Here is a 12,731-nt window from a genome sequence, read left to right as displayed (position 1 = left end):
CGAGTAGCTTGCGAGTACTAATGTATTATTTACTCTCCTAATGGTAGTGATAAAATAAATTCAGATTAATCAGTATGATAATTATTTTTTAATTAAATAAACTATTATTATTATTATTATTATTATTATTATTATTGATGTATTTTTTCCTTTTTTTAAAGATAGTTATATTTGTACATGTTTTTCTTGAATGGATGTATGATTTGTATATTTTTAGATTTTATAAGGGAAAGTAGTTTAAGAGAAAATAATATTAAAAGGAAATGTCTTATTACTAATTTTATTAATTTAAAAAATGTTAGATTTTTGTATTTAGTTAAAAAAATGTAAAATTACATAATAAAATATTTTATTATATTAATTTTTATAGTATATTAATAACATGTGATTTTCATAATACATGGATAACAAAATGATTTATTTAAAATTTTATTTATTTAATATGTAAACTGTTCATTTACCATTTATTAAATTATTTAAATAAAAATATTTTAGATTTTATTGTACATATAATATATGTAATAATAAAATTTTTCATAATATATTTTCAATAAATATTGTGTTTTAATTTTAAAAATGTCATTTTCGTTGAAACTAAAAAAATTTGAAATACAATTTTTTTATATTTTTAATAAAAAATTGTATTTTTTATCTTAAAAATATTATATTTGTTGAATTTTAAAAAAAATTATATATTTAACAAAAATAGCAATTTTATCTTAAAATTGTCTTTTTTTAATTTTGAAATTTTTTTTTCATATTTTCTATAAAGACCATTTTTTTAAGCCGTATTTATTGAATTATAAAAAATAATTTTTTTCATAATATATTTTCAATGAAGATCGTATTTTTAATCTTAAAAACATCATTTTGTCAAAACTATAAAAAGTTTCAATACATTTATAAGGTAAATAATATTATTTTCTATAATCTAAAAATACGATTAAGTGAGAGTAAATGAGAAAAAATATTATTTTCTTTCGAAATTAAAAAAAAAAAGAAAAAACTCTAAATGATGAAAGTAATTCTTCTATTTTTATTTTTTTTGACACTATTGAAATTATAAGATTCCTAATATAAAGATAAGTTTTCAACTAAAGCAAAAAATCAAATAACAAAAAGTTTAATTAAAAAAAAAAAAGATAGAGTTGCCAATGCATAATTAGTTCTAGCTGCCCAAATCTCACAATTATTTGTTGTTGATGATAAAATATTTAAGGATAAGTTGTCGGTTCTTTGGTTTAGTGATTAAAAAGTTTTTAGAGGTATATAAAAAATTTGATTTCGAACCAAATTTTTTCTTCTCTCGTGAATTATACGCATGCACAAATATAGATTTAGAGGGGTAGTTGGGCTTAACTCTTTGCCTTTTCTGTTTTTTGTTTTTTGTTTGGTTTTTTTTTTTTTTTTTTTGGTGGGCTTTAAGCATTGCCTCTTGGTTCTACTAAAACAAAAGCAATTGGTAATGCAACGAACCAAAAGTCATGGCAAGCCCGTCACCAAAGAGCTCGTGGTGTTAGGTTATACAGAACGACCTAAAAGTCGTCGCAATGTTTGAACGCCTAAGACAACAACGTCTACGTCGTGGTTAAAAGTTTAACACCTAAGACTACGACGAGTTTTTTTTTTTTTTTAATATTTTTGGCCAAAGACTAAGACGAGTTTAGTCGTTGCCAAGAGTCAGTATCCATCTAATTTTTTTTCTAATATTAATTTGTGTTTTGAATAAAATATTTGGCAATAATAATCATGACAAAACTAGTAAAATATTTGTATAAGAAAAAAATTCACATCACACAAATTCTAAAATACTTAAATTTTTAATTTCATAAGTAAATTGTCTCACACCAAAAAATTAAAAGAAAAAAAAATTATGAATATTGTATTTCAGTGACAAGCGACACAAACATTGTATAAAGCAAATACAACAGTGGCATAGAAAGCTTCGTCTAACGCCAAATCAAGCTTGTCGTTTGCCGGAAACTTTATGGTAGTATGTAAAGAAATAATGTGTTTTCATCACAAAAGGTTGACATAAAAGTGTGCATATTTGTGCTTAGATATAGAAGTTAATATATAATAGCATATATTATGTACTTACAACATTAGAGTGTGGATAGTTGCTTTCTTGATAGAGGAGAAAAGGGTTAGACCATACACAAATGTGGAAAAATAAAAAATCACTTCTAACATGTTTTATCATCACTTAATATCATTCTCTTTTACAACTAATATGGCACCATTGAAAATATTTTGAAAGCATGCATGTAATGTTCTCAACAAAAGTGTAAAGATAGATTTATGTAAGTCTGAAGGAATTACTTTAATTTGCTTAAAGAAATTATCAAACCAACAGATTAGTCTATCAATATGTTTAACTTAATGTTGTATTTTTCCATGAATTCCAACATCCGCTGTGTGTTGACCACCTAAAACTCCTAGTTATATTATGAGCTACCTTGGGGTACTTCGTCACAGCAGCCTTGAACCGCTTCCAATCACGGAGGACAGCCGTCAAATCTCTAACCTTTGCACTTATGTGGCGGCAACAATTTGCGTGGACCGTTGTTACTGCACTGACATCGCTGCTGTCTTGACAAAAGCCGCTGAAATGCTTGGTCTCCAAGAAGCTTACTTGGAGATCCAGTTGCTTAATGAACCCATGATGCAGTAGGGCTAGCAACACATCTTGCTCCTTTTTCCCTGTGGAATTGTCCTTCATGGAATACCATGTGTCGAACAGTGAGATGGTCTTGTTATTTGATCTGATGTAGTAGAAGCCGGTGTTGATAAAATTATGCTCAGGTCGCGGATCGCCATTGAATGTATCAACACTAATTTGTAGGTCCTTGGTTTCGTTTAGGCTTAGCTTTGCAAATGGATTTCGTAGCCACATTACGTCTGTGTCCTAATAGAATGAGAAAAACAAATTAACATTAAATCAGTATAATCAGGTTCAAGTTTCACTTCCAAGTTTAGAGCATTAATTAGTATAATTCAAGAAAGAACTGGAAAAAGGAAAAAACAGTGAGCCTTTGACGATGGTTTTTATTGGTTTAAGAATCGTCAGCTTCAACATTTGTAGGATACATGTGGCAATTGGTAAACAAAGCAAGCTTAGGGGAAAGAGAAACAAAAAAAAAAAAGAGATTGTTCCAACCAACACAGAATAGTCAATTTTGAACCCAACAAAAACATTCATACACAGCCTCAAGTCGATACCAGTAATATATGTGGAGTCCATTAAAAACATGTGCTTTGTAACGACAAGAAATGAGACAACTATACCAGTAATATATGTGGAGTTCATTAAAAACATGTGCTTTGTAACGACAAAAAATGAGGAACGATGGTTCAATATAGCTAGTCTAAATTAATCAAGCAGATCAAATGTTCAACTAATCTAACAACATGGTTTACTTCGGTTAATTTGGATATTATGGTTTATTTTTCTTGGTTGGTATGAGCAAGAGCCAACCACACTCCCATTTTCTTGCCAAACAACATCAAACATACGCTAAGGCTTTTGTGGCCAAAAAAACACACTAGGGTTTATATATTATATATATTTATACAGTGTCGGCAAGTAAATGTTTTCAAGTTTTTCGGCTGGCAACATCATGAATAGAAAAAAAGATCATAGCGTCCAACGCATAACCCAACACGTTAAATCGCATTTATCGACATGAAAGTGATAAAATTTAAATATTAAAATATCATAACAATATTTTGTTTAAAGAGACTTGATCTTAGATTTGATAAAATTTTTTGAAATCGTTATCAATTTTTTTATAAGATATGATTGATCATTTAAAGTATCATCTTTTAGTAAAAAAAATTTTAATTAATAAAAATTTACTAAAAAAAGTTTAAATTTACGAAATCAAGACTAGATCTGATAATACAATTACGAGAAAAGTATTAACACCTTCATGTCTTCCATTTCAAGAACGGTATCATTTAAACATACGAAATTTTATAATTTTGATAATACGATATTTTTATTTAAATTTAATTTCTTAAAATTTATTTTAAAATATATTTTTTTGTAAAATTAGTATTATTATTTTTTTATATTATATAAATTCTCTAACACTTTGACAGAATTTATAGAGAATCACTATTTATAAAATATTTCGAGAAAATTTAACAATTACAAAATTTTCAAAATCTCATTATAAGATATTTTATTTATTTGTTTTAAATAAATTAGGAACATCCCGATTCTTTGGTGAGTTCTCAAAATTTATTAAACAAATTTTACGATTATCTCGACTCTTGAGTGAAATCCTAAAAATTTTGAGCAAGTTTTAGGATCATCTCAATCTTTTGACAAGATCCTAAATAAAATCTTTTTTTTAAAATAAAGGAATTTATTAATTAATTTTTATTATGATTATTAAAAATTTTTTTTTTATTATTTATTAATTATTTTTATTATAAAAAATTTAGATTATCCTAATTCATCGGAGAAATCTAAATATTTATATTTTACTTGTATTAAAGAAAATCAAAATCTTTTAATTTTTTATTTTTTTTATAAAAATTCAAAATATCAAATATTATTATTTTTATTTTTATTATTATTTTATATTGTTTAAATCAATATTTATTTTAGTGAAAATAATTTTGGATTATCCCAACTCCATTGTGAAATCTAAAAAAATTATTTTTACTTACAATAATTAAAGAAAATTAAACTCTTTTAGCTTTCTTTAAAAATTACATTTAGAATATTCATCTAAATAATTTATTTTTATTTTATTATTATTTACTTAGCAAAAATAATTTTTTTTAAATATCCCTTGGTGAAATTTTAATAATATTTTTGCCTGTAATAAAATTTTATTTCCTTTAAGTAACTGTTATTATAAAATTTTTTATTTATATTTCTCTAGGTCTTTATTTTATTTCATTTTTATTTTTATTTTTATTTATTTATTTGTTTCTAAAAAAAATTATTATTAGTAATAATATAAAATAACAATAATAATAACAATATCATAAAAAATAATATAAAAAAATATAAAAATCAATATAAAAAAATAAAAATCAAAATCAAAACGAAAAAAAAAAAAAAAACTTACGAAATAGGTTGGGTCGCCATGCGAATCCTAGGCAGGTCGGGTTTGGTCTGGACACCCAAAACGGTGTTGTTTTTGATGGCTTATAAAAGGCCTGTTTCAGTTTTTTATTTTTTTCTTTTTCCTCTCTTTATCCTAGAGCCCCTCTCTCTAAAATCTCAAAACTCCTCACCAACCACTGTAGATACCCAATTTTTTATAGATCATTGTCGTGTACCGATTACCGAAAACTTCAACGGTGCTGAAAAATCAAAGATCCCAGATTTCGATGGTCGAAAAATTTAACGGTCACCGAAAAATTTAAACTTTTTCAGTTTTCGACGACCCAAAAAATTTTTCAAAAATTTTTAAAAATTTCTCAAATAATCCTTTTTGCTTTCTAAACATTTTTTCAAACCCAAATTTTTCAAAAAAAATCTACAACTTCTTAGATCTATGATAAATTTTTTTTTTTAAATTGTGTGTTTCCCTTTTTTTATTTATAGAACTCTTGGGATTTAAGATCCCAAATCTTTGAGATCTTGTTTTGTAGAAAATTTGTGTCTATCTGATAACTTTTGATCACCGAATTTTATGCTGTCAAGTTAGACAGTGTCAAAAAAAAATATAGATCACTCTGACAACTTAATTTCGGCTATCAGAGTGAAAATCAAAGACTTTTTTTTTTACTTTTTTTTCTTTTTGTTTTGAAGAATAATAATAATAATAATAATAATAATAAAAAGAAAATTGGTGCCTACATAAAGTACTGTATGATTAACATTTTTGACAAAAACAAAAAATCCTTCTGCCATATACTAGTAAGCCCATAAATCCCCCAATCCTATATACATGTGTATATAAATAAATAAATATATTTATTTATTTATTTATTTATACTGTCATTCTTAGAAATAGGAGGTGAAGGTGAAATTAATTTATATGAACTCCGAAGGCCGAAATCCCTCAAGGTTCGACCCCTTTCCAAATAATTTATTACCCTTTTCTTGAGAGCTACCATCGTACAGAGTTTCATGTGATTCAGGGCAATCACGGTTAACGGTGGTCCTATTATTAGAGGACTTATTCCCTGAACTTCGGGGATTTCGATTGCTCAAAGGAACTTTCCCCCAAGTAGAGCCAGTGGCATTAAATGATTTAAGTGAAGTTTTTTATTAAATTCTTTTTTTTTTAAATTGATAGCATAAGATAATTTAATAAATATATATTTGTAATAATAAGTGAAGAACTAATTAAATTTGTTACTCTATATAACAAAATTTAATCAATTATTGTTGAATTTTATCATATTTTCAATTCATGGAATTGTATTTCCAAGAAAATAAAAACAAGGTTAAAGAAAGCATACCGTGAAAATGAAACTGTACCCACGCCTCAAGACATCTAAAAGAAAAAGAGTTCTTCTCCACATCATCTTAATAAAATCCTGCGACATATAAACTTTCTCTCCGCCAAAATCAACACCGTCCGTCACCAATCTATAACAGTGCAACCGCTTGAATTTGCACCGATCATAAGCCGTTTGGTCGACGGTAACAAGTAGCAAATGGTCCAGCAATGCCCTGGTATCATATCCTAACCAAAAGCTCTCCAAGAAAAGGTCCAGCATTGTTATCTCTGCATTAACTCTTTGCTCAACATAAGCTTGGTTGACAACCGCAATGATCACGGTCTTGTTCGGCATGGAAGCTTCATCCAGCGCCAAATCAAGCTCGTCCTTTAGAGGAAACTTTACTGTAGTAGTCTGAAACAGAAAACGAATAAGTTTTCATCACCAAAAATTGATATAAAGTTTGTATATTTGTATTCGGAGAGATTATTACAGGATATATATATACACTTACAAGATTTGAGGGTGGACAGTTGGTTTCTTGGTAGGGGAGTAAAGGGTTTGTTATTGAAGGAGACCAGACACAGATGTAGAGAACTCCAACTAAAAGGAGAAAAATAATAGCAGAAGTTATTGGAGAAATGTTCTTTGGATGTTCCATGAACGAGTTTGAGAAGTAGATGGAGGATTAGGGCTGGTGGGAACTCTCTTTGAAGAAAAAGCCTTTGGTTTCTTTTGGGTTGTAAAGGTCGTGAAAGGAGGTGAGATCGGGTTATTGGGTACAATTGTCACACAAAGTACCTGAGAAAGTCAGACCGGCCATTTAATTGGCACGGGTTTGCTTTAGTCTATCCAAGCTTCCGTGCACGTTTTTGCGGTTTGAGGTAAAAATTTAGATTTTTTTTTTTAAAAATTTATATTAATTAAATTTAAATTTTAATATATTAATTTAAATCGCATAATAACTTATCAATTATGATGTATTAAAAATATTATTAACATTTGTTCACGTAAATAATATTCATAATTTCAGGTACAAAAATCATAATTTTAGCTATTATCTATACTAATATATATTCATATAAATGTTGGTTTAATTGAAATTTATTAATCCATATCGTTATGACTCATAAAATATGATACTTTTTTTTTTAATTTCATTAAATAACAAATGTTGGCCGCAGAATAGAAATAGATATTGTACAAGCGACGGGCAAAGTGCAGTTTAAAAACAGAATGGTCAATTCACTTCAAAAAAACAAATTTTTAATTGTACGACTGACCGGTCGTAAGTTAAACAATTAAGCTGCTATGCTTGGAGTTTGGACAATGAAGCTGGTGATTAGTGATTGGTGCTTGTTAATTGGTAAAGACGAGAAATAGAAATAAAATTAAACAGAGCAGGAAAATCCCAAAGTCTCGGTTGGGTGTGTTGCGTGTGTTGAAACTTGCAAGAATTGACAAACCCTAGTAGTAATTATTTATAATGTTAATGTGGACTCATTTGCAAATTCGCTTATTCAAATTGTTAGGTGTCTTTCATTCATTAATTTCGTATTGTTTTATATAACTCACTAATTAAGGCATGACATACTTTGAATGACAAGAAGATAAACATTATTAATTAATGAAAACTAACTTCTCTTTTCATTAATCTTAGCAAAAACGAAACAAACAATAGAAAGATAATGGTAAAAAAGAAGAAGAAATATCCCCCATATGTGTTTTAAACTAATTAGTTTTTTGGAAAAAAAAATCAATTTAACCTAACATCATTTAAAAAAAAAAAGTCTCTAACGTGAGCTGTTTGAAAAGATCAAATTTTGAAACGCAACAAAAACTAGATGATGAAATTTTGAACTTTATTTTATGGATGAATAAAATCAAGAAAATTAAGTCACATTATTTATAAATGTTGAATTGACCTTAGAATGGAAACATCAAAACATCTTTTTATCAAGAATGACGTACAAAACGTATATATTACGAATATTATTGGAGAAAATTCTTTAAAAAGGATATCAATTACGTTTTTACAACGGCAGTGAAGCTTTGGTGATTTGGAAGTTTGCCTAACTCTAATCCAAGTAAATTCCAAAGGAATTACTGATCACATATCATTTTCCTGACCACGATTTTTTTTTTCAAGTGTAGAAAAAAAAATTTTGGACCAATTGGTTTGGGTTAAAAATTCAATGCTCGTGAAAAGCCCAAGATATTGATCAAGCTAGAGTTGCTTGAACGATGCTTTAACATGGCCCAACTTAGGTAAAGTTCGACTAAATGGCGATTTAACCCAAATGGAGCTGCAAATGCAAAGAGCATAACAAAGTTCTGAACTTACATAAGAGAAATAGGTTAAAAGCAAATATCATTCCCATTAAATCATTGCAATAAGCAGCCAATTTACAGAATCCAAACACCCTTGAGTTCTTGAAGATGATATATAAATGGAGTTACACTGATCAATCTATTGCAAATTTCCTACTTCAGAAGGAGAGGTAGCACTCAATCAAATCAACACCAAAAAAAAAAAATGTAATAAATAAGATCAAGAATGCACAGAATTATAAGAGGAGAATAATCATGGTCAACTTGACACTATTGTCCATTAGGGAGTTTGTTTACAGAACACGGCATATACTTGGTTTCTTCCTTTGTTTCTTTTGCTTTGGAGGCTGGAGAACCACCTTGATAGCAGCATCAAACACAGCTTTCACATTCTGAAATTTTCAACACAAAAGTTCTTAATTCGTAAAAGGAATGAATTTTTAATGAATGTTATCCATTGATTTCTCCAATCCTGCATTAATCCTGCACTAGTTTCTTAAGCCAAAGCAGGCAGAGCTCCAATCAATTGGCCATGCACAATGGGTTGATTCTAATATCATTTGATCTATTCTGTTAGTTTAAATAGTATATAGAATCCTGTAGGTATATGTCACGGGCATTTTTGATTAATAGTTTTATCATAATGTGTACAGATGCAACACGAACCTGCTGTGTCTTAGAGCTGCACTCTATGTAAGCCAGCGCTCCTATTTGCTTCTTTAGTTCAAGACCCTGGCAGCAAAATTTGAAATAACTAGTATTATACTACAATTGAAGTGTCCTAAATTTTGAAAGATTTCATAAATTTCCATTATAATCAGACAGCATTCTCTTTGGTTAGCTTCAGATTCCAGCGACAAAAATGTATGATTTTCAATCAAGAAGCACAACAGGTGAAGTGATATTCTTCTTTTCCTCTCCCTGACCATCAATACAGGACAAGTGAAACATCGCTATTGCCCCATGTTTTTAAGAGTTTAGTTCAGGTCTGGCAGGTGTTGAATTCATATGCCTGCCTACAGATGATGCTACGAAAAGGGGAAGGAAAAGCAGATAGACTATCTGCTACCTAAAATTGATTGCAACTCTATTCATGCTCATTAAATTATATTGTCAATTAAAATCAAAATTTGAAAGGATGGATTAAACTTTCATTAAAAAGTTGGAACCAGTCTAATGACAATGCCCTGAATTTACTGGCAATACATGTTCTCCACAAAAGCTTCTCATTGTTTCTTTTGTGTTTCTTTTGTGTAAAGCATTCAAAATTGCACCTTACCTAGCCAGTGACAACTTGTACAGATTCTATTCTATATAGCGAAACAACTGATGGTGCCACAAACAAGCATAGAATGAAGCAGTAGGAACAAAATGTGCACATATCAGTGGTACCTGTTCTGTAGAAATAGTACACGCCCCTGGATAATCCAAGTGGAACTGCCTGTCTTCTCTTAAATCTGCATCCCAATTAAATTTATTAACAGAACAAAAGCATGCGTGTGCATATCCAAACAGGCAATCAACTATGCAAACCTTGGCCATGCGTGACAAATTTTCAAATAGATCTTGCACCTAGAAAATCAGACACAACTGATCCTAAGGAACAAAAATGTTTATATGCTAAATTTATGTACAAATTATGTGCATTCATTTCTTTCATGCTCTTTTTGTTCATGTTGTCAATGTCATGATACAGGTGAATTTACAGGAATGATTCGAAGAAACCATGCACATACATGAGAATCTGATGATGACTTTCTGAAAAAAAAAATGTCAATGTAAGAATTGACAAAAAGAACAAGAGAAAGAGCTTCATATTCTTCAGCTCTAGTTTGTTGCATCAGACATAGACCATCTTGAACCTTGATTGATAAGCAAAGGCATGGTTCTGGAAACATCCATTTGCAAAAGCAATACATCAAGAAGGAGAGAATAATTCACCTAGTTTTGTCCCCACAAGAATAATGGGCACTGATGGGGCATAATGTCTCAGCTCTGGAACCCACTTCTCCAAGACAACAAGGAGCATAAAGAAAGAAGCAAGACATGTAAAGGAATCAGAAAAATAGTATATACATTTCATTAAACTAAGCATAAGCACAATAGAACTCATTAGAGGGTTTAAACTTTAAAAACAAAAGTAATGAGCAAAGGAGCTTACTTTTTTTGATACATTCTCATAGCTAGGCCTACTTATGAGGGAGAATGCAAGAAGGAACACATCAGCACCTCTATAACTTAGAGGCCTCAACCTGTTATAGTCTTCCTGACCTGAACAAATTATACTATCAACATTATGAAATCCATTTCATTCTATAATCAAATTGCTGAATGTTAACTAGAAAGAGTATTTTTCATTTCATGATGCATCATTTCGCCAACAATTGATATCTAAAGGCTATAAAAAGACCTTGAATTAGAAAAACATGGATGTCAAATGGAAACAATCTCATCCCATAGTGTGTTATAAATTTCAATGTATATGAAACAAGATAATACTGTTCATACTTGTACATGACAAGTCAATCGATTAAAAGATATGATATGACATCAGGACCTTCATAATGTGCTCTCTCTAGTTATGCAACAAAAACACTAGTTATAATCTCACAAATTTGGGCAAACAGAGAAAGCAGGGTTTCTTTCAAAGTAAAGTGGAACTGACGACGTTACTTTTGGTATAACATGTCAAATTCTTCACTTTATTGGGTCATCTCTGTTGTTTTAATTATGCTTCTGCTCTATTACTACAGTACAAACTAGCCCTTTATGCAACATTAAACTGCTTAAAAGTTATGTAATTGCAACTAAATGTTTTTCACTTGTCGATTTGCCATGAGGAGAAAATAGAAAAATCAGAACTCTCCAACAATTTTGGGTTCTAAGATGCCAAATTTCCATTTTTCTCTGAACTTCCGTATTTCCTTGTGATTTTAACTTTTCTTTTTAAAGTCTCTTGTGATCAAAACGAAACATACCAATATATCATATATTAGCATTTGTAATCATCACTGTCTTACCCACCATTTCTTATTCACTAGACAACGAATTGACAACATTCAGCAAATCCCCATTTCAAAATTTGGAAAAGATAAGAAGGCTGAACCCCGAAGAACAAACTAGCAATTAAGCTCCACGCTGAAAAAGTAGAACTGTAGAAGTAATTATGAGAGAAGCAGAGGAGCATACCAGCTGTGTCCCAAAGACCCAAATTGACAGTCTGCCCATCAACCATAACATTGGCGCTGAAGTTATCAAAAACAGTAGGAACATAATCCTATAAATAAGAAAAGCAAGTACCCAATAGGAAACACCAATTATTATATACCAAAATGCACATGAACCATCAAAGTCAATGCAAAACAAAAAAGAAAGATGAAATGTAGGATCATATAGAAAGAAGAAGGAAGTTCATACAGTCGGGAAGGTATTACTAGTGTAAGAGATAAGGAGACAAGTCTTTCCAACAGCTCCATCCCCAACTGTCACACATTTTATGAATTTCGTTTGTGTTGTAGCTGCCGTTGTTGCAGTACTCATTGTATGCAGTTAGACTAAACTCACATCAAACCTTATAAGCTTCTGAGTTTCTTTCTCTGTCTGCGCTATGGTTTGATTAAAAAAAAGTTAAATAGAGAAGCAGAGTCTGGAAAGGTAACCAAAATTTTCTATGAGCTTTCTGAGGAAAGAAAAAGTATTATGGTCGATCACTTTAATTTGAGCTGTTGGAGAGGCAAAAGGAGAGAGAAAAGCAATACTCTCATGTCAATTTGATTTTATTTAGACGCGCTTGATGAGCATGTTAACATCGGCTTCATTGAATTGATTACACTTTGCTGCCCCGGTGCTTTGTTTGTATGTTGATTTTGTCCCAAGACATGGTTTTAGTCTTTTGGAGCTCACTGTGATTAGTGTCAAGCACGACAAGAGGCAGCACGTGGACAGAGCGCCCTTTAGACCTTAAAGATAACAGCGGAATAATTGTG

At 29.9% G+C, this 12,731-nt stretch overlaps 2 protein-coding genes across 3 annotated transcripts; both read right to left on the bottom strand.

Annotated features, from left to right (window-relative positions):
• Window positions 1–2,273: 2,273 nt before the first annotated feature.
• Window positions 2,274–7,213, bottom strand: LOC111305875 (uncharacterized protein At1g28695-like). Its single transcript, XM_022903736.2, has 3 exons — window positions 6,929–7,213; window positions 6,433–6,828; window positions 2,274–2,908 (listed from the first exon to the last, which is right to left on the bottom strand). The coding sequence occupies exons 1-3, from the start codon at window positions 7,073–7,075 to the stop codon at window positions 2,375–2,377; spliced, it is 1,077 nt and encodes a 358-aa protein (XP_022759471.2). The 5' UTR covers window positions 7,076–7,213; the 3' UTR covers window positions 2,274–2,374.
• Window positions 7,214–8,772: 1,559 nt separating this feature from the next.
• On the bottom strand, window positions 8,773–12,456 carry LOC111305874 (rac-like GTP-binding protein RAC2). Of its 2 annotated transcripts, none has more exons than XM_089750110.1 (7): window positions 12,163–12,456; window positions 11,935–12,022; window positions 10,907–11,016; window positions 10,687–10,753; window positions 10,138–10,202; window positions 9,412–9,477; window positions 8,773–9,137 (listed from the first exon to the last, which is right to left on the bottom strand). In XM_089750110.1, exons 1-7 carry the CDS (start codon window positions 12,283–12,285, stop codon window positions 9,039–9,041), a joined length of 618 nt encoding a protein of 205 aa, XP_089606236.1. In that variant the 5' UTR covers window positions 12,286–12,456; the 3' UTR covers window positions 8,773–9,038. The 2 variants fall into 2 exon arrangements, with proteins under 2 accessions (XP_089606236.1, XP_022759470.1); XM_022903735.2 differs by having other exon boundaries at window positions 10,687–10,750; window positions 12,163–12,451.
• Between the last annotated feature and the right edge of the window lie 275 nt (window positions 12,457–12,731).

The sequence above is a fragment of the Durio zibethinus genome, chromosome 21, assembly GCF_047325235.1.
Source record: "Durio zibethinus cultivar Kanyao isolate XHJ-2024 chromosome 21, ASM4732523v1, whole genome shotgun sequence".
Classification (NCBI taxonomy): Eukaryota; Viridiplantae; Streptophyta; class Magnoliopsida; order Malvales; family Malvaceae; genus Durio; species Durio zibethinus.
Note: the sequence above shows the minus strand (reverse complement) of the source record. Positions and strands in the feature narration are given on the sequence as shown.

What these genes read in the sequence shown, in the direction of transcription:
- LOC111305875 (XM_022903736.2), bottom strand. Translation starts at nt 7,075, where the DNA reads ATGGAACATCCAAAGAACATTTCTCCAATAACTTCTGCTATTATTTTT. An exon ending in ACTGTCCACCCTCAAATCTT is followed by an intron (nt 6,829 to 6,928) that starts GTAAGTGTATAT and finishes TTTCTGTTTCAG; the next exon opens with ACTACTACAGTAAAGTTTCC. An exon ending in GGTACAGTTTCATTTTCACG is followed by an intron (nt 2,909 to 6,432) that starts GTATGCTTTCTT and finishes TCATTCTATTAG; the next exon opens with GACACAGACGTAATGTGGCT.
- LOC111305874 (XM_089750110.1), bottom strand. Translation starts at nt 12,285, where the DNA reads ATGAGTACTGCAACAACGGCAGCTACAACACAAACGAAATTCATAAAA. An exon ending in CTAGTAATACCTTCCCGACT is followed by an intron (nt 12,023 to 12,162) that starts GTATGAACTTCC and finishes TCTTATTTATAG; the next exon opens with GATTATGTTCCTACTGTTTT. An exon ending in GGGTCTTTGGGACACAGCTG is followed by an intron (nt 11,017 to 11,934) that starts GTATGCTCCTCT and finishes TAATTTGTTCAG; the next exon opens with GTCAGGAAGACTATAACAGG.